General features: G+C 55.4%; 5 protein-coding genes across 5 annotated transcripts; 3 read left to right on the top strand and 2 right to left on the bottom strand.

Moving 5' to 3' along the window:
- The first annotated feature begins 1,893 nt into the window (after positions 1-1,893).
- F5144DRAFT_233614 (uncharacterized protein) lies at positions 1,894-4,670 on the top strand. Its single transcript, XM_066783264.1, has 3 exons — positions 1,894-3,926; positions 3,989-4,267; positions 4,323-4,670. The coding sequence occupies exons 1-3, from the start codon at positions 2,145-2,147 to the stop codon at positions 4,338-4,340; spliced, it is 2,079 nt and encodes a 692-aa protein (XP_066642988.1). The 5' UTR covers positions 1,894-2,144; the 3' UTR covers positions 4,341-4,670.
- A 2,952-nt stretch (positions 4,671-7,622) lies between these two features.
- F5144DRAFT_532872 (uncharacterized protein) lies at positions 7,623-10,432 on the top strand. Its single transcript, XM_066786978.1, has 9 exons — positions 7,623-7,656; positions 7,921-7,956; positions 8,100-9,000; positions 9,050-9,140; positions 9,201-9,290; positions 9,342-9,433; positions 9,489-9,746; positions 9,803-9,898; positions 9,960-10,432. Exons 3-9 carry the CDS (start codon positions 8,108-8,110, stop codon positions 10,093-10,095), a joined length of 1,656 nt encoding a protein of 551 aa, XP_066642987.1. The 5' UTR covers positions 7,623-7,656; positions 7,921-7,956; positions 8,100-8,107; the 3' UTR covers positions 10,096-10,432.
- Positions 10,433-10,487: 55 nt separating this feature from the next.
- F5144DRAFT_572342 (Rio2, N-terminal-domain-containing protein) lies at positions 10,488-12,292 on the bottom strand. The gene is made up of 2 exons (XM_066788885.1): positions 11,925-12,292; positions 10,488-11,854 (listed from the first exon to the last, which is right to left on the bottom strand). The coding sequence occupies exons 1-2, from the start codon at positions 11,985-11,987 to the stop codon at positions 10,667-10,669; spliced, it is 1,251 nt and encodes a 416-aa protein (XP_066642986.1). The 5' UTR covers positions 11,988-12,292; the 3' UTR covers positions 10,488-10,666.
- Positions 12,293-12,361: 69 nt separating this feature from the next.
- On the top strand, positions 12,362-15,811 carry F5144DRAFT_233448 (armadillo-type protein). The gene is made up of 4 exons (XM_066783263.1): positions 12,362-12,751; positions 12,835-12,905; positions 12,965-15,442; positions 15,507-15,811. The coding sequence occupies exons 1-4, from the start codon at positions 12,619-12,621 to the stop codon at positions 15,531-15,533; spliced, it is 2,709 nt and encodes a 902-aa protein (XP_066642985.1). The 5' UTR covers positions 12,362-12,618; the 3' UTR covers positions 15,534-15,811.
- Positions 15,812-16,089: 278 nt separating this feature from the next.
- On the bottom strand, positions 16,090-18,561 carry F5144DRAFT_592742 (Sec1-like protein; the record flags this gene model as incomplete). The annotated part of the gene is made up of 5 exons (XM_066790390.1): positions 16,090-17,654; positions 17,994-18,194; positions 18,252-18,339; positions 18,427-18,464; positions 18,525-18,561. The coding sequence occupies 5 exons, from the start codon at positions 18,559-18,561 to the stop codon at positions 16,090-16,092; spliced, it is 1,929 nt and encodes a 642-aa protein (XP_066642984.1).
- Between the last annotated feature and the right edge of the window lie 376 nt (positions 18,562-18,937).

The following is an 18,937-nucleotide window of genomic DNA, read 5'->3' as shown; positions in this document are numbered from 1 at the left end:
TCATCCAATAGAAAATGCTAGAATAACAGTTAACTTGGCCTGCTCGTCCCCTTGCCCCAACCCCCTGTCTGTTCGGTTTGTGACCCCGGCGGAGGTGTATATTATTCTTTCATCCAAAAGAGTCCATCAAGTTATCCCTTGTGGTGTAACAGTGTAACCACGGAATGCGATCTTCTCGGAATGTCAGGCTCATGCGCCCCGGAGAGAGGACATGTCCGCAGGTGACCTCATCCATCTCCATGCCTCAACACCTGAATCGAAACCTACTCCACATCTCCCGAGTCCGTCGCTGTGGGATGAACATGAAGCCAAGAGTCGATTCCCGAGGGGTCTTGCCGGGGGGACACGCCCGGGATGATCCCGAATTCTCGGGTACCTCTCCTTCTACCTAGTGCTAGTCACAGTAGTCACATACGACGCGCAAGCTCACTTATGATATCACGTCACTGGGGCGCGGCCTTGTGAAAAGCGCACTTTGGTCGAAATTTCGACGGGGCCAAGCGCAATAAACACCCATGCAACTAACGAAAAGGCGACTGTCTGCCGAAACAATGAGAGAGGGAAGTGAAGTGGCCAGGTGTCGGCTGCCATGCCGCATGCCCCACCGATCTCTGCCGCCGGGTTGCGGTGTGGGGGTCGGAGTTGTTGCGGAGAGGGTTTCCGGTTTCCATCTCCTTCCCTCGCTGCGTTGTTCTCAAGCCGAGAACGCGGCAACTCCAAATTTCAACCAAGCAGCCTACCTCCGGACTTGCTTGGCGTTTGTTTCCCCGCTCCGTCGCCCTCAAGCTGACGAGTCGAGGAAACTTGTTGATGGAGTCTGTGAGAGCCCTGAGTTTTGAGTCTTAACAAGGGTCGGGTTTCTCCAACCGATCAAGTCATCGAATCAATTGGAATGACGACGGCCCGCCCCTGGACTGTTTAGCTCAATTCGGGGTAAGTGGGGCTGCCTGGCTCCTCAACATTTGCACGTACGCAATAATAACCAGGCACCAAAGAAATGTCTGTGATCAGACGAGAAGACGAGGGGAGATAAATAAAACCAAAAATTCAGATGAAACGTATGTGGTTATTTGATGATATTTTGATTTTACCACAGCCTAGGAATTACCTGACCCAGAACCCGGGATATGGCCGAGGAGAAATTGGTAACTTTTCGCATTCCAACGAGTCAATCTATGCAGTCGCACAGTTCATCTAGAAATTTAAACGCCAGATGTTCGGAGTCGTATTCGGGTTCCGTCACGCAGGCATGACAGGACTCTAGTTAGCTTTCGTGAGAGGTCCATCAGCACAAATTGTGTTGATGAAGCGAAGCTTCTGTATCTTGAATAGAAAAAATAACCAGAATCCTCTCCCCGCCCCCCCCAAGTGCGAATTAAGTTCGAATGTCTGGTATTATGTCGATGGGACAAGCTCGGCTTGCGTGGAAGCAAACCTTGAAAGGCAGACGAATTACCTTATATCGAGGAATTGTGGGGTCAATTGTAAATCCCCTGCAGCACCTCATCCGCTACGAGAAACGCTGCACGGTCAGCAGGCTGTGCTTGGCAAACCTGCCGGGCTGACGGTGGTGCCACGGAGAGCGAGACTACCCGGCCGGGGGTTCCAGGCTGCATGTGCGGTGTGGCCTATCTGTCGATAAGTGCAGCGTGCAGTGCTGCGAAGGCGGCCGCGGATCCTGGTTGAAATTTCCAGATCTTCTTGACCTCACCCCCTTTTCCTTCGCCCTTTCCGCTTCTTGCTTCCCTTTTCTCTCTCCACATTCCCGTGCATTCTCGCCGGTGGTGTCCTCGCATTCTTTTCACCAATCGCGCGTGGCGACCTTTGCAATTCCGCGACGCCCGCACTTTTTTTTTCTCCGCCGCTTGGATCCGTCGTGTGTTTGCTTCGGCTTCAGCTTTGGCGACGCCACGCCGATCCGTCCGTATCCATTTTTACGGCTAACGTTTTCCCGCGGACCATCTCGGATCCGGTCTCTGGGAACGCAGACTCTATGCTCTTAGAGACACCGTCTTCACCGGCTGCGTCTCTGTCGTCGCTAACGAGAGCTCTCGTGTTTGTGATTTGAGGCTGCTTGTCCGTCACGGATCTGTGCAGCCCAGCGCATCCCAAACTCGACGAGACCCTCCTTCCCCTCCGCCGCCATGGCTGAACTCGACACGTTGGACGTTATCGTCCTGGCCGCCATCTTCCTCGGGACGGTGGCCTACTTCACCAAGGGGAAATACTGGGCCGTCACCAAAGATCCGTATGCGAACTCCTTCGCTGGTGCCAATGGCGCTAAGGCGGGCAAGACTCGCAATATCGTCGAGAAGATGGAGGAGTCGGGCAAAAACTGCATCATCTTCTACGGGTCACAAACGGGTACCGCTGAGGATTACGCGTCGAGACTCGCAAAGGAGGGCAAGAGCCGCTTCGGCCTCGAGACCATGGTTGCTGATTTGGAAGACTACGACTACGATAACTTGGATGCTGTTCCCAGCGACAAGGTCGTCATGTTCGTCCTCGCGACATACGGCGAGGGCGAGCCCACGGATAACGCAGTCGATTTCACCGAATTTATCACCGGCGAGAGCCCGTCCTTCACTCTCGACAACGACCCTCCCCTTGGTAACCTCAACTACGTCGCATTCGGCCTGGGCAACAACACGTACGAACACTACAACTCAATGGTCCGCAACGTCGACAAGGCTCTGACGGCCGCCGGCGCCCATCGCATCGGAGAAGCAGGCGAGGGCGACGATGGCGCTGGCACCATGGAAGAGGACTTCTTGGCTTGGAAGGATCCTATGTGGACGGCTCTGGCTGAGAAGATGGGTCTAGAGGAGCGCGAGGCCGTTTACGAACCCATTTTTGGCATCACTGATAGGGAAGGTCTTACCCGCGACGCCCCCGAAGTCTACCTCGGCGAGCCCAACAAGACGCACCTCGACGGAACTCCCAAGGGTCCCTTCAACGCCCACAACCCGTACATTGCCCCCATTCAGAAGTCCACCGAGCTGTTCAGCGTCAAGGATCGCAATTGCCTGCACATGGAAGTCGATATCAGTGGCTCCAACCTGAGCTACCAGACCGGTGATCACATTGCGGTTTGGCCTACTAACGCCGGCGAGGAGGTTGACCGTTTCTTAGAGGTCTTCGGTCTTGCCAGCAAACGCCACAATGTTATCAGTGTTAAGGCCCTCGAACCGACTGCCAAGGTGCCTTTCCCGACCCCAACCACCTTCGACGCCGTCGCCCGCTACCACATGGAAATCTGCTCTCCGGTCTCCCGCCAATTCATCGCCACTCTTGCCGCCTTCGCCCCCGACGACGAGTCCAAGGCTGAGATGACCAAGCTCGGCAGCGACAAGGACTACTTCCATTCCAAGGTTAACGCTCACTGTCTCAACATCGCTCGTCTCCTCGAGGTTGTCGGCAAAGGCAAGAAATGGTCTAACGTTCCGTTTTCTGCTCTCATCGAAGGTGTCACCAAACTGCAGCCCCGCTACTACTCTATCTCGTCGTCCTCTCTGGAGCAGCCCAAGTTGATCTCCATTACCGCGGTGGTCGAGTCGCAAAACCTCCCGGGCCGTGGCGACCCTTTCAGGGGTGTCGCGACAAACTACCTCCTGGCTCTCAAGGAGAAGCAGAACGGCGACCCGAACCCCAACCCCTTCGGACTGACGTACGAGATCACCGGTCCCCGCAACAGATTCGACGGCATTCACGTCCCGGTCCACGTCCGTCACTCCAACTTCAAGCTTCCCTCGGACCCCACAAGACCCGTGATCATGGTTGGCCCGGGTACCGGTGTCGCCCCGTTCAGAGGGTTCATTCGTGAACGGAAGAAGATGGTTGAGAACGGCCAGGCTGTTGGGAAGACTATCCTCTTCTTTGGCTGCCGGAAGTCGACCGAAGACTTCTTGTACAAGGAGGAGTGGGAGGTACGTCGCGAACAATCCCCACGCGGCCCACAATGGTCACAATTTGCTAACCTTCTCCACAGGAAGCTAAGCAGGTGCTTGGTGATAAGTTTGAGATTGTCCTCGCCTTCTCTCGTGAAGGGTCCAAGAAGGTTTACGTTCAACACCGGTTAAAGGAGCGTGCTAAGGAGGTCAACGAGCTATTGCAGCAAAAGGCCTATTTCTATGTCTGCGGTGACGCCGCCAACATGGCTCGCGAGGTCAACACCGTCCTAGCGCAGATTCTCTGTGGGGAGCGCGGCATTCCAGAAGAAAAGGCTGAGGAGATTGTCAAGCAAATGCGGGCAACGAACCAGTACCAGGTGCGTTCTACGATTTGCCATCCGAGTCGGATTGGTTTGCTAACCGCCATAACAGGAGGACGTTTGGTCCTAGACGAATATGCTTATCAGTGGGATTTATGCTACTGTGTAAACGGCGACGGCGCTAAGGTCAGGGCAGCGTTAGCAATTCAGCATCCGGCGTGCTTCTGGGATAGATGGGAGTTTTGTTCATGCTGCATCGGTTTCGCTGTCGGCTGGTTCTTTAGAATAATGTGTCTTTTCTCCTCCCTGTACCCCGTCAGGTTCAGTATCACCCTTCGAGGACGCATGTGCTTCCAACTCTTCTCCGTACTACGACATGAATGAGACTATCTTAACCAGATCTGTCTCACGTATTTCGCCCTTGGCCGGGGCTGGCAGGCGGGTGATGTCTTGGGGGTGTAACCATGTTCCACGGCCCTCGAACCGTGGCTGGCCTTGAGTGCCCCGCTCGTTCTCTCCAAGTCCCACTCTCACTTTCGTTCCCCCTTTTCCGACCTTCCCGAGCGGGGGATCTCCCGATTTTTTAAAGTCGGCATCTTGGGATACCCTTGCTCTGCGAACAGACCTGGCTGCATGTTTCCCCGGTGTCTGTCTCGGAGCTCTGGTCCCTTCTTGGCATTGACCGCAATGTTGCCCGCCGGGTAACGGCGTAGCAGAAAGAGAAGGGGAAACCTATCCGAAGATCGTGTAGCCCTTAAGCAAGTTCGTGTTTTCGCTTTGTGGCGAATGTCATGATTTCGGTCGTTTATGTTGTGATTTGTTTCTTGACATGATGGCTTGCCTTAGGCTACATGTATAACGTAACGAGGTGAGAAAATGAAATTGAATGAGGAGTTTATTCCAGCTCTTATTGCATAGTTTGCTATCTTTGCTGAGGTCACGACTTGATTACATGTGCCAATAAGCAAATGCTTCCCCACGTCGGAATCAACCTGCCACCATCAACAGCAGTCGACACCCATCCACCCACCCATGAACGAGGCAGTGATCGTTTAAAAGCTCATAAAAGCTCGTAAAAATCTCGTCAAAGGCTCTACTGTCCGTGCTGTTGCCACGCGAAGACGAGCAGCCCAACGGAGAATTTGGTATTCTGATCTGAGACAAGCCTCCCGATTACACCGGCCAATGGCTTCAACGATCGAGAGCCACGCTTGGGGAACCAACCGCTTGCTCCTTGGATCCGTACCTTAGGTACCTACTTACCTCCTTAGGTCGGGCCAGGTGGCTGAAGAGATAGGATGGCGTTGCTGTGGTATCACCTTCCCCGATCCCAGTCTGTCCTCGTGCATGCCCACCTTTAGCCTCGTTCGCTCGCCATCGCAACGCCATGTTTCCCAAAGCGGTCAGCTCAGGCAAAGGGGTTTCCTTCTTCCTCTTCACGCCAATCAGCAGATTGCCAATGGTGTAGACAGTAGGAAGTTGGCGGGGTACGCCGTGGCGATCATGCCAGTGTCTTGGATCGAGTTGACTATTCTCCTGCCCATCCCGCCCCTCCCGTGTCCCCATTTCGTGGCCCGTTATGTAACCGCCCGGTCGGAAAGGCTCCCGTGGCGATCGTAGGTTGAAGGTGTCTCGCCTCATCTTCGGATGCAGTATACCAACCCCCGCTCAACAGAAGACGAGCTCCTCTATGGCGTGGGGTGCTTAGTTGTAGCTCCTCCTGCCAGGTTGCGTCGTTCGGGAGGTGCGTCCTCTGAGGGCTGCAGGTGGCACTCGCCCATCTTCCATACTAAAGGAGCTTGATGTCCGTGCCGGTGTTCCTCGTGTTTCGGTGCTTCTTCTTCCTTCACCCACAGTATCCCTATCCAGCATTGTTAGCAAGTATTCGTTTAGCCACAAGGCTTAGGAGCGTGAAGATACTACCCAGTGGCTTGAAGAGCTTCTTGACAAGGGTTTTTACCGTCGCCGACCTCTCGACCACCGGAATTGCAAGTCACTAAGCGGCGAGTGGTTCTTGTAAGCAGGGAAGGTCGAGTCAGCCCCCTACCAGATAACATCACAAAAGCAGCATGCTGACTGAGGTTGCAGAGATCACTTATCCATCACCACCACACTGCCACAAGGCCAGGTCAATGCGAAGCGAAGTATCTCCTTGATCACCGGTGCTCCTTGACGACATCTCTCAAGCATCTCGCCTGCAAAGACTCCTATATTCAGTGTAAAAGTCAACATGCAGTGCCAGAGTTGGAGGTCGACCATCCCACCCAGTGGATATTAAGATAGACATCTTAATTTTTTTTGGTTTCGTTTTTTTGTTTTGGCTTTGACCAATCCTTTGTCATTTCCGGTCGCGAGGCAGGAGCAACCTAGAGAAGGAAACGAAAGCTAAAACCCAAGGCAAGCAGAGGGTACAAGACGCGACTGGATTTCAGTAACCCAGATACCAACAAGATCCGACTGTTGCGAGGGTCGTACTGTGCCTATCAGTGTGTGAAAGCGACACCAGGTAGTTCGGTTAGGATTCGGTCAATAGCACCCCGAACGTCACCAACCGTGTGCCTTGGGCGTCCGAAGCTGGCAGAGTCACTCGGACTTGCATCGTTAGGCTACTACCAAGGTCCCTGGGAGCCCGCTCCTTCCTTCGGTCAAACAGTTGCTAAACAGCTTCCCGATAACGAGGAAACCCGCGTTGGTCCCTGTGCTGTCCCTCTTTCTTAACTTTCTTTCGGTACCAAATCGCTGGGGCCAGCCTACCTTGCCTTCAAAACCACTGAACTCCAGCAACAGTTTTTGGAAGCTCCTACTCAGAAACTTGCAGATCGAGCATACTATAACGTCATACCCGGGTGGCTTATTCGGGTTATCAGGTCGAGTTCAGGAGGTAAGTCCAGAGACAATTTCTTCTGTCGCATCGTCTTTACCTTTGTTTGCTCCTTGATAGCATTCATCGCATACCCAAGTGTCACGCCACCTGCTGTGAAAATCCCAACTCTTGATTTTCCAAGGTTGGTTTTCTACGGCGGAAGCAGGCAATGGATCCCGAGCACGCCCGGGCAGGTCCGGGCAACGACCACGCGCCTTCCAACCTGGAAGTCCTTTACCTGCTTTCCTCTTCTCCCATCCCCGTACAGGTGGCAGGAGCCCTTGCACTCGGGCCACGCTTTAAAATCCTCTCTCTTCTCGCACCCAGACCCAAGAATGTTTTGGACCGTCGTGGACTCTGCTTCCGATCATTACAGCATCAACACTCCCACCCCATCCCAAACCAACCACCGCAGTCTCTTCCATTCATCTTGCTGATAGCTCGATCCATCTTCTTACCTCCCTCATCACTCACTTGCATTCGACTCTTTGGTACTAACATCGCCGTCGAGTGGCTCGGTTTCTTGTTCTCGATACTTACATCTCTGTGATCCTGCGGCAACCTGTCAGGGTCGATTTTGGAGGTAAGTCAACGCGTCAAAACACGACCCCCCCAACTTCCAGACCACGCGCTTTTCTCTCTTTCCCGAACCTCTTCAACCTTTCCCTTGGTCGGGTCTGCGTTCGTTCTTCTCTTCTTTTATCATCCCGCCCCTCCTCCGCTTCTCCCTCTTTTGCCCTCTTCGTACCCGCATCAACAACCCAACCACACCCAGCATAACTTGCCATTCAACTCTCCAGATTTTTTATTCTGCAGCGGCTTCTTGTATTGACAACCCTTTCTGAAGAAGTACTCATTTGTCAAGAAACGTGCAATCAAAAAGGTGCGTACCGAAACGACTCCTCTTCGAGCGCTTCCACCACAACCCCCTCCGACCTCGACATGTCTCATTCGCTGGCTATTTGGATCGATGGCCTTCACTTTTTCGACTCCAAGTTTAACAAGGCTAATAATTATTGATTCTAGCCTGTATCATGACTCACTATCGTGCCGGCGCGGCCATGTCTTCGGACACTGGAAACCATCGCCACGCATCTTATCCTGCATACCTCAGCGCTCAAATGGGCCACGGCCCCCAGCATGACGGTCCGACTTCCCATGGCCAGCACATCGGTCACCACTCGGATGCCATTGGCGCCGTGGTCAACCAGTTTAGCACACTGACCCTCCCGGCCGGTCCTGGCATACCTAGTGCTTCTGCCATGTCACAGATGCAGGCTCATCATGCCTACTGTGGCCCTCAAGAGCAATCTGTTGCCTATCAAGGCTACCATTCGGTTCCGGTTCATGTTGGCATGCCGCACGAAGCGGCATATTCGTTCGGAGTCTCTGGCCAATACCCGGTCCAGAGCGGGTTCGCTCCACTGCCCGTTCCATACCATGCCATGCCGTACACACCAGGTCGGGTGGCGTCCTACGCCGACCGCAGCAGCGAGGTTCCTGGCTTGGATAATCGCCGTGGCTCGTATTCCACCACCGAGTCGACTCCCGCCACTCCCTTCTTCGGCAGTGCGTCGGAGCGTGCCAACTCCTCGAGAGTCGCGGTTTTCCGTTCGAGCTACACAACCCCTTCTCCAGAGCAGGTCGTCGCACCCAAGGCCCCTCAGCCCATTGATGAAAGCCTCCTGGAGCTGCTTAAACAGAACCCGCCCATCCCGGAGGCCGTGCCGGCTGTTTTCACGCCACCCAGCCACACCAAGTCGATAGAGCAGTGCCTAGAGAATAGGATTCATGGAAACCGCAATGTCTACATTCGCGGGCTCCATCCCACCACGGACGACGAGCTCCTGCATCGATATGCGTCTCGCTTCGGTAACGTCGAGCAGAGCAAGGCCATCATCGACACTTCGACTGGCGCTTGCAAAGGGTATGTCTTTTTCCCATGTCCGATGGAAACCTGATTAACAATGTTCCAGATTTGGCTTTGCCAAGTTTGCCGATGTCCGTGATTCCGAGAAGTGCATCCGAGGCTTCTACCATCTTGGGTATGAGGTTGGCTTCGCTCGGGTAAGATTTCTTCTCCCTCCAAGGTCAACTCAAGTGTGTTTGGCGCTGACTTTGAGATAGGAGAGCTTCAACGCGAGGCTCAAGGCCGAGGGCGACGAGCTGTCTACCAACCTGTACTTGTCCAACCTGCCTAAGCGCCTGAACGAATCGGTGAGTTGATTCGTGAGAGATCTTGAGTTGCTGTCGACTAATATTGGCTAGGAGCTGAATGCAATCTTTGCTGGCTATCATGTCGTCTCCAGCAAGATTCTTCGTGACAGCATGGGCAACAGCCGTGGTGTTGGTTTCGCTCGGTGAGTGGGGATTTGTGCTCGAGACTTAATCACAGTACACTAACACTTGTGACAGCTTCGAGACGCGCGACGAATGCGAGGACATCATTAAGAAGTACCACGGCGCTTCCATTGGAGAAGAGGGAATGTTGATGCAGGTCCGCTATGCGGATACACCGGCCCAGAAGGAGCTCAAGCGCATCACTGCTGAGCGGCGCCAGTTCCGTACCAACGAGTACAACATCGGTGCTTATGGCACAGCTGATGTCGGGATTCACCCGAGCATTTACAGCCCTGCCCCTTGGAACCGCCGCCCTGACCTGGGCACCAATGCGTAGGTCACTTTCCATGCCACTAAAGGTTGGGGATTTGAAACTAACCCATGACCAGTCTCTTCGCACCCCGCGTGCCTTCCATCCGTACCAACCTGGGAAGCAGCGCGAGCGCTGGCTCTATGCTGGGCCAGAGCATGGGACACACCCCCAAGTATGATCAGCACCAGTGTGATGGGCAGCTTTTTGAGCATCCCTACTAATATCATTTTCAGGCAGAGCATCTCGGTGCCCGGAACGGTGTCTTCTGACGACGGCTTGGGTGGCGATGGTGCGACTGTTGTCGACTCTCCCACCGCAAACAAGGGCAGCACTCAGTCCTCGCCCACTGTCAAGGCGGAGAGGGCCTAGATGGCCGTTGATGCTTCGCCCTAACATAATATCAGGAGTTGTTGGGGCATTGTAGGACTTTTGTTGGACCACCAGACTTTCCTTATCTGAAGGGGTTGTCTCAAACGATATCGGATAATTCACTATCGTCATCTTGCTTTCTTTGCTATGGTCGCAATGGCCTCGGGCGGGCGCGACTCGGACTCGGGACAAAGGGGTTGTCAGCTCACATAATGAACTTCTCTACTATGTCGAACTGGGATAGAACAATCTTAGGGACGGACTCTTAGTCGGTAGTGGAGGGCGTGGGGTGGGCAGCCACAAATACTCTTTGTACTTTTGTTCAGTTTTTCTATGGGGGCTTGGACTTTGATCACGAAAGCTAAGCATAGAAGTATCGATCGAATGGAAGAGATCGCGCCACTTTGTGTTGTGTATGCTTAACGAGTGCCATAACGAGCGCCATAACGAGTTGGTTGTAGGCCGGCGAGTGTGGTGATGTGCGTTTTGGTATATTCCCGGATCCTTTGGTGAAATTAAACGTGACAAGTAAGGTGGTAGGAAAGAAAGGTAACATTGTAATCTTGTTCATTCAAGTCCCGTCATTGATTGCTAGTTTCTCTAACCCTTCTTCGGTTGATACGATCTGATCCCCGATCACTTGAAGTCCCTCATCGCCGTCCTCGTCCTCATCCTCATCCTCATCCTCAGATTCGTCCTCCTCCTCGTCCGAATCGCCGGTATCGTTCTTGGGGTTGGCTTGCTGCTCCCGGATGGCGGCCTCAAGGTCCTTGGCCATCTTCTTGGTGAAACCGGACGCCTCGACGACGGCGTCGAGCCGGCGCACGCCGTCGCGGCCGACCGTCTTCTTGGCGTCCTTGAAGAAGGGGCCTGGTTCCGTGCTCACAAAGTGGAAGCGGCGCGAGAAGAAGCGCTTGACGCACTCGACGTCGCGGTCGAAGTACATCTCGGCGTTTTGGTGGTCCATCGATACCATCTGGGGGAAGTCGATTAGGATGGGGGTCAGGGTTATGGAGGGGGCGTCTTGGTTTTTTTCGGGGGTGTCGGTGGGGGTGTCGGTGGCAGTGTCGGTGTTGGTGTTGGTGCTCTCGTTCTCGATCTTGTCTTCGCGGATGAGGATGTTGAATTCGTTAAAGTCGCCGTGGATGAGACCGTGTTTGGCGAGGCGGAGGATGAGGGATATCAGCTCGGCGTAGAGGGCGGCGGGGTCGGGGACAGAGGCGATCTGTCGCATTGGGGGGGCGTCGATGAGCGACATGACGATGGTGTGCCGCGACTGGGCGATGGGCTCGGGTACGGGGAAGCCCTCTTCCCGCAGGGCTTGCATGAAGGCGTATTCCTTGATGGCGGCGAGCCGCGAGAGGTACATCCAGGAACCGGATTGGTGTTTCTTGAGGTAGTCACGGTTGGTCTTGACGGTGCGGAACGAGATGCGTCCGAGGCGGTGGATCTTGAGGATTTTCTGCGTGCCCTTGTCGTCGGCTACGATCATGATGTCGCTCTCCTTGCCGACACCGACACGGGTGCCGACGCTGTAGACTTGCTTGCGCGAGGCGTGGGTATGTAAGGCGAGGTAGTCGAGCCCGCCGTATGAGAGCCGGTAGCCATCGTACTTGGCTTCCTTCATGCGTGAAATCAGGCCGACTTTGGCGAGGGCCGAGATAGACTTGTGCACACCGCTGGCGCCGCCCTTGAGGCGGGCGGTCCTCTCAATCAGTGTGGTCGGAACGAGTTCATGGTTCTTGCTACAAATCTCTACCTGTGGGAGTGGGAGGGCGTCTTAGTGGGGTGATAGCGAAAAGGGACAATGATGGAATTGGGGAGCTAACCGCTGTTAGAACCCTCCAGTCTTCCGCCGTCAGGTAGCGCATGGCTCTCGTGTCTAACTTCATGGTTGCGAATGGCCGTGGAAAACCACGAGGGTGCTGTGTGGGTTGGCAATTTGTCTGTTGATCAAGAGCACACTTTAGAGGCAGTCAGTTGATGGTCCTCCTGTTAGCCCCTCCAAAACCCAGTAGTGTCCCACCAAAAATTCATGGCTGCGAGGGGCTGATAAGACAATGCCTCGAGAATAGCTCAGCCGATAAGGACGGTGCGAATAACCATCGGTCCGTCATAATTAACATTTGATGGACATGGGTGAGCAGGAATGGAGCGGATTTTGTATGCGCCGGGGCCGGAGGGCGGCTGTTGGCCCCAGCCCCCAAGCAAGGAGCGGCTGTCGAGCTTGGTGGAGCTGACCGCTGGTTGGGCGCCTCGCCTCAGGCGGCAAGTAGCATCGCGTAACCAAGCTGCCTGCCTTGCCCGCACGGATCTATTAAGCTTCCACTCCCTTCCAACCAAGCCCACCAAACCCACCAAACAACCCGAATCGCCCCAGCCCGACTGTTATCCTCTACGCCGGGATCAGGCATTGGAGATCCAATACACCAATTTATTAACGCGAGCGACTGCCGCCGTTTCCGCGACACCTCCCCCCGCCTAACTAAGCTTCGGGCCATCCCCGCCATCCAAGACCCGACCATGGCGCAAGAGAGCGACTTGTCCAAGACGGCCGACAAGGGCAAGGGGAAGGCCGTGGATGATGAGACACAAAAGGACAAGGCCGGGGAGCCGGTGCCAAACGGCAAGAAAGATGAGGACGACAAGGCCGAGTGTTTGTTATCCTCTCCTGCGCCGCGCCGCTGGGACCCGAGACCCTTGTCGATTCGGTTTGGCTGACCATCACGACTATCATAGCTTCGGAAGAGCTCAGCGAAGAGGACCAGACCTTGAAGAATGAGCTCGACATGCTTGTTGAGCGGTTGACTGTGCGTGGCCGAACTTCCATGGGCAACCTGTTTGTCAGTTGCTGACTTGAGCATCGCAGGAATCCAACGCATCGCTCTACAAGCCGGCCCTCGAGACCATGAAGAACTTTATCAAAACATCAACCTCCTCCATGACAGCCGTCCCCAAGCCCCTAAAGTTCCTACGGCCACACTATGAGACAATGACAAAGCTCTACGAGGAATGGCCGGTAGGCGACGACAAAAACTCCTTGGCTGATGTCTTGTCCGTGATCGGCATGACCTACTCGGACGAAGAGCGCCAGGACACCCTGAAGTACCGCCTCCTCGCACCCACCCAAGACATCGGCTCGTGGGGCCACGAGTACGTCCGCCATCTCGCGCTCGAAATCGGCGAGGTCTACGGGAAGCGCATCACCGCCGACGAGTCGACTACGGACTTGGTAGACCTCGCACTGACACTCGTGCCGCTCTTTCTCAAGAGCAATCAAGAGGCTGATGCCGTTGACCTGATGAGCGAACTGGAGATCATTGACGAGCTGCCCAAATTTGTCGACGAGAACACTTATGGGAGGGTCTGCCTGTATATGGTCTCGATGGTCAACTTACTCACCTACCCGGAGAACGAGCAGTTCCTCCGGGTCGCGCACGGCATCTACAAGAATTACAAGCAGTACACCCAAGCCATGGTGCTTGCTATTCGGATTAACGACCACGCTCTCATCAACGCCGACTTCGACGATGCCCCGGATCCGGCGCTGAAAAAGCAGCTTGCCTTCCTCGTCGCCCGCCAGAGAATATGTCTGGACCTCGACAGGGATACACCCGATGACGAGGAAATCGTCGAATGTATCGGCAACGTGAAACTACCCGAGCATTTTAAGTCCCTGGGCAAGGAGCTCAATATTTTGGAACCCAAGACGACCGAGGATATCTACAAGAGCCACCTGGAAAGCAGCCGCGTGGCTGGCCTAACAAATTTCGATTCTGCCCGTAACAACCTGGCCGCCGCTTTCGTCAACGCTTTCGTGAATGCGGGTTTCGGAAACGACAAGATGATGCTGGTTGAGAAGGATAAGGAGAGCTGGGTATGGAAGACCAAGGAGGAGGGCATGATGTCCACGGTCGCCTCCCTGGGGACCCTGCTGATGTGGGATATCGAGAGCGGCCTGGACCAGGTTGATAAGTACACCTACCTCGAGGAGGAGCAGATCCAGGCCGGCGCCTACCTCGCCATAGGCATCATGAACTCGGGCGTTCGGCTGGATTCAGAGCCTGCCATGGCCCTGCTTGCCGACCACGACAAGCTCAACCACAAGAACCCCCTGATCCGAGTAGCCGCCATCATGGGTCTTGGCCTGTCATATGCCGGCTCAAACAAAGAGGAGCTTCTCGCTTACCTCTTGCCCATCATTTCCGACACGAGCCAGGAGATGCGCGTGTCGGCAATGGCCGCACTAGCTTGCGGGTTGGTTTTTGTTGGGTCTTCTCACGCCGAGGCCGGTGAAGCCATCATTATGACTTTGATGGATGACGAGCGTAAGAGCCAGCTTACGGATAAGTGGACGCGCTTCCTCGCCCTCGGCTTGGGCCTACTCTACTTTGGTCGCCAAGAAGAGGTCGATGTCGTTCTCGAGACGCTAAAGGTTGTCGAGCACCCTATGGCGAAGCCGACATCCGTTCTCGCGTCAATCTGTGCCTGGGCTGGCACAGGTGCTGTCCTGAAGATCCAGGAGCTCTTGCACCTGTGCAACGAGCACATGGAGGAGTCGGACGAGAAGAAGGGTGACGAGCTGCTGCAGGCTTATGCTGTGCTTGGTATCGGGTTGATCTCCATGGGCGAGGACGTCGGCCAAGACATGGTGCTCCGCCATTTCGGTCATCTCATGCACTATGGGGAGGCAAACATCCGAAGGGCAGTACCCCTGGCCATGGGTCTCGTCAGCCCCAGCAACCCGCAGATGAAGATTTACGACACACTCTCGCGGTACAGTCACGACAATGATAATGACGTCGCCATCAACGCCATTTTCGCCATGGGTCTCCTGGGCGCCGGTACTAACAACGCGAGGTTGGCGCAACTTCTCCGCCAGCTTGCGAGCTACTACCATAGGGACCAGGAATCTCTGTTTATGGTGCGCATCGCCCAGGGTCTGCTGCACATGGGCAAGGGCACGCTTTCTATCAACCCCTTCCACACCGACCGCCAGATCTTATCGCGCGTCTCCGCGGCCGGTCTCCTCACTGTCCTCGTGGCCATGATCGACTCGAAGCAGTTCATTACGTCGAACTCGCACTACCTACTTTACTTCCTCGTAACGGCCATGCACCCACGCTTCTTGGTTACTCTAGACGAGAACCTCAAGCCGCTAACGGTCAACGTGCGGGTTGGTCAGGCGGTTGACGTCGTCGGCCAAGCCGGTCGCCCCAAGACCATCACCGGCTGGCAGACGCAGAGCACACCGGTGCTTCTGGCGTATGGTGAGCGCGCCGAGCTCGAGGACGAGGAGTACATCAGCTTGAACAGCACTCTGGAGGGTCTGGTGATCCTGCGCAAGGTACGTTCCTATTCCCTTACACCTTGTGATGAGCATGAACCAATGCTAATTTATCATGATACAGAACCCGGAGTGGGAGGGTGGTAAATAAACGAGCTTGCCAGACCAGGGTGAGAACGTGTGACTGCGAAGCGCAAAAGACAGCTTCTGGCAGACAGGGATACGGTGATGATGTATGTGTACATTACAGTAAATGAGTTGCGCAGGTTCATCAACCGAAAGAACAAGCGAGCTGTAGCGGCAGCCCGACGGCTTCGGGTCCGAAAATGGGTATACAGCGGGGAAACGTCATGATCTACGCCCCGAGAATTGTGCTTTGGTGACGTCGAAATTAACTACTCGTGTTTATGTAACTGTCTCATGCCTCGATGGAAGTAGATACGACAAAAGCGCAGCGTCCATCTCTATCCACATACACAAGGTAGACTTGGTAGCATAGACACAACACGGAGATCACCAGCCTCCGCTCCCCCGCCGCTAAATACACCCGCACATCTTCTTCTCCTCCCCTCTCCAAAAAGTACCTTGTCCTTCCACCCTTCAACCAACCCCGAAACGAGACCGGAACTCCATGCTTGATCAGACCGAGCCGAAGCCAAACCAAACCAAACCAAATCAGACCCCAAAACCCGCCCAACCCCCCTCCCCTACTTCTTAATCCCAAAGATATTCCGCTTCTTCTTCTCCTTATCCTTCTTCTTCCCGCCCCCATCCGACCCACTCGTCCCCGGCCTCAGGTCCCCACCTCCGCCAACGCCCAACGACGACGCCGACCCGGACGGCCCGAGCGACATAGCGGCGAGGGCGCCGGTAGGGGGCGCCTGGCGACCCATGCCCATGGCAGGTTGCTGCTGCTGCTGTTGCTGCGGGGGCGGGGCCGGGGTCGGGGCGGGGCGCTCAAACAGGTGTGCCGGGGCGCGGGGCGGGGGCCGGTCGATGGGGAGGTCGAGGCGGCGGCGGTCGAGCTTGAGGGCGCGCAGGTCGGCGATGTACTTGCCCGGGGAGGCCATGTGGCTGGTGGCGAGGAAGACGTCACGGTTGTGCTTGTCCGAGATCTCGTAGCAGGCGCGCGCCTCCGAGTAGGTGGCGCCGCCGGCCACGAAGACGATGATGCGCTGCCGGTTCTCGGCCTGCCGCCGGTTGGCCGACGCCCACCGCGGCGCCGCCGAGCGGAGGGATCCCTGCGAGCCGAAGGATTCGGAGGCGGCCTCGAGAGGGGGGATCACGTAGGGGAAGAGGGCTGGGTCCAGGTCGCCGGCGCAGACGCGCTCGAGCATCTGCTTGAGGGCGGGCTCAAAGCGGGACAGGGCGTATTCGTCGTCTGGAACGGCGCCTTGGGGGTTGCGAGGTGGGAAGAGTGGGGGTGGTGGCTGGCGCGGTTCTTTGAGTTCTTTCACGGGGCGGGCGCCGAGGAGATGGAGGTTTTCGATGATGACTTGGTCTTGGCTGTCGCGTGACCGCTGCAGCGAGGCGTGCCACAGAAGCCGGCTGATATCCTGCTCGATGACGCCGTCACGGTACAGCACGTACAGGGCGATGAGGCGGAGTCTATCTGCGGGCGCTACGTCCGGGTTGTCCAAAAGGCGGACAACGTCATCGAGGACGTTCTTGGGCTTCTTGTAATCTTCGTCGAGGCCGGTGGCCAAGGTCTGCTCTGCCGAAGCAATGTCTGCGAGCTTGTATTTTTTAAAGATATTCATGGCTTCCTGGGCCATGGTGAGGTGGAGGGAGTAGGCCTGCTTCATTTCCTGGAACTGCGGCAGACCAGCCATCATGTCTCGAATGTCGTTCACGGTGGGCGCCGAGGAATCATCCTTCTTGGCGAGGCTGGGGTTTGCGTCAAGGAACTTCTGGAAGTCGGCCATGAGCCTGTCGATGGTATCCTTCATGTGGCGGTGCCTATTGCCGACCCAAACGGCGTCCTTATCCACGAGTTCCATGTCCTTCTCCTCGGCCTTGGCGGTGTTCTCATTGATAGTCAAGTGGAAGGTAACCTTGCCATTTTCTTGGTCCCGGATCGGGAGCAGATCATGGGCCATAGCTTGGTAGGTGAACTCATGTACCAGGGGGGCCATCAAGTCCATGGACCTGTCTGTGACGAGCAGCACTGACTGTGGCCTTTGGGATTGCGGTGGGAAATTACGGTCGAATCTCTGATAGTTATCTAGCTCCTCCTGGACGAAGCGAGCCAAGTGCATGCACAAGACTTTTGCTTCGTGGGTGGTGTGTGCGGGGGGTTGGAAGTACCGGATTTTGGGGACTTCTTGCAAGGTAATGCAGACAGAGGCGATCTAAAAGCCTCGTTAGCTAACAAAGCGCCCCCATCGTAACGCGCGGGACGACATGGCCGTACCTTTGATGCCAAGGTGCGCAAATGGGGTGCCACGAGGTTGTTGCACGTGGGATTGTACAAGACGAGAAAGCTAGACGGGTCTTGAAAGGTAATGAGGTGTGACTCGCGGGGGAAGAAATCGACGAGGAGACGGTCAGGGGGGCCTATAGATATCGTGAGCCCAACAACCCTGAAACACAGAGAAGCGCAACGCCATACCTCCCATTTGCCTCCGAGCCCCATCCAAGCGGCGTTCCAGCTGGTCGGGCAAGGTGCCAGCCCATATGATAAACCCCCTCCTGTAGCGGCGGCGCTCAAAATCGGCGAGCAGGCAATCGACGATGTGTGGCAAGGGAGAGAGGAAGTATACAGCATCCATGTCCGGGTTCATCTCCCTCCGCTCCTCGATACGCTCGATATCTGAGTGACCGGTTTAGTGCTGCTGACGATTCGTCGGGCAGGGATACGGAGGCATACTGGCGATGTTGTGGTTGAGAATGTCATCTTCGTTGACGGAGCTGTCGATGATCCTCTTGGTGCCTTCATCGATAACTAGAACTTTCCACTAACAGACACGCGACAAGGTCAGCGCAGGCTCCTGGAAGGTTGGAAGAGGGCTTGGTGTGCGTCGGGGGGGTCGAGGTCGGCTTACGTCGTTTTGGGTAGTTCTTCGGATGGCGTTGATGATGGCTATGAGAAGCAGTTAGCAAAACAGCTCCCTGTTTGCAAAAGTGGTGGTGGTATGCATACCCTTGCCGTGCTCCTTGATGATGGACGGCCCGTCCATGGCGACGGTACGCGGTGAAGCCAGAACCTAAGGGGAGGGGGTCTCGAGGGAGGGAGATGGTTTAAGCGTGGGAATATTGTTATTCCTTGAGCGAGAGAACAGTGGTTGCAAAAAATCCCCAGATAGCGAATAAAGAATGCTTATATTCCCACCGTCTCGTCTTCGAAACACGGAGTTGGCAGCTTGTCGCTTGTCGCTTGTCGCATGTGGATCGCAATGCATGGTGGGGTGCCGCCCAACAGCCGTGCTTGCCTAGCTCTAATACGAAACCCTAACCCCCGAATATATTCGTCTCGTATTGAATGGCTTGAGCATCATCATCTTAGTTAATCCCCACTTGAACTTCAACATTCTGAGGTTCAAGCGAAGTTGGAGA

Source organism: Chaetomium tenue (assembly GCF_020726465.1).
Source record: "Chaetomium tenue strain MPI-SDFR-AT-0079 chromosome Unknown F5144scaffold_4, whole genome shotgun sequence".
Lineage (NCBI taxonomy): Eukaryota > Fungi > Ascomycota > Sordariomycetes > Sordariales > Chaetomiaceae > Chaetomium > Chaetomium tenue.
Note: the sequence above shows the minus strand (reverse complement) of the source record. Positions and strands in the feature narration are given on the sequence as shown.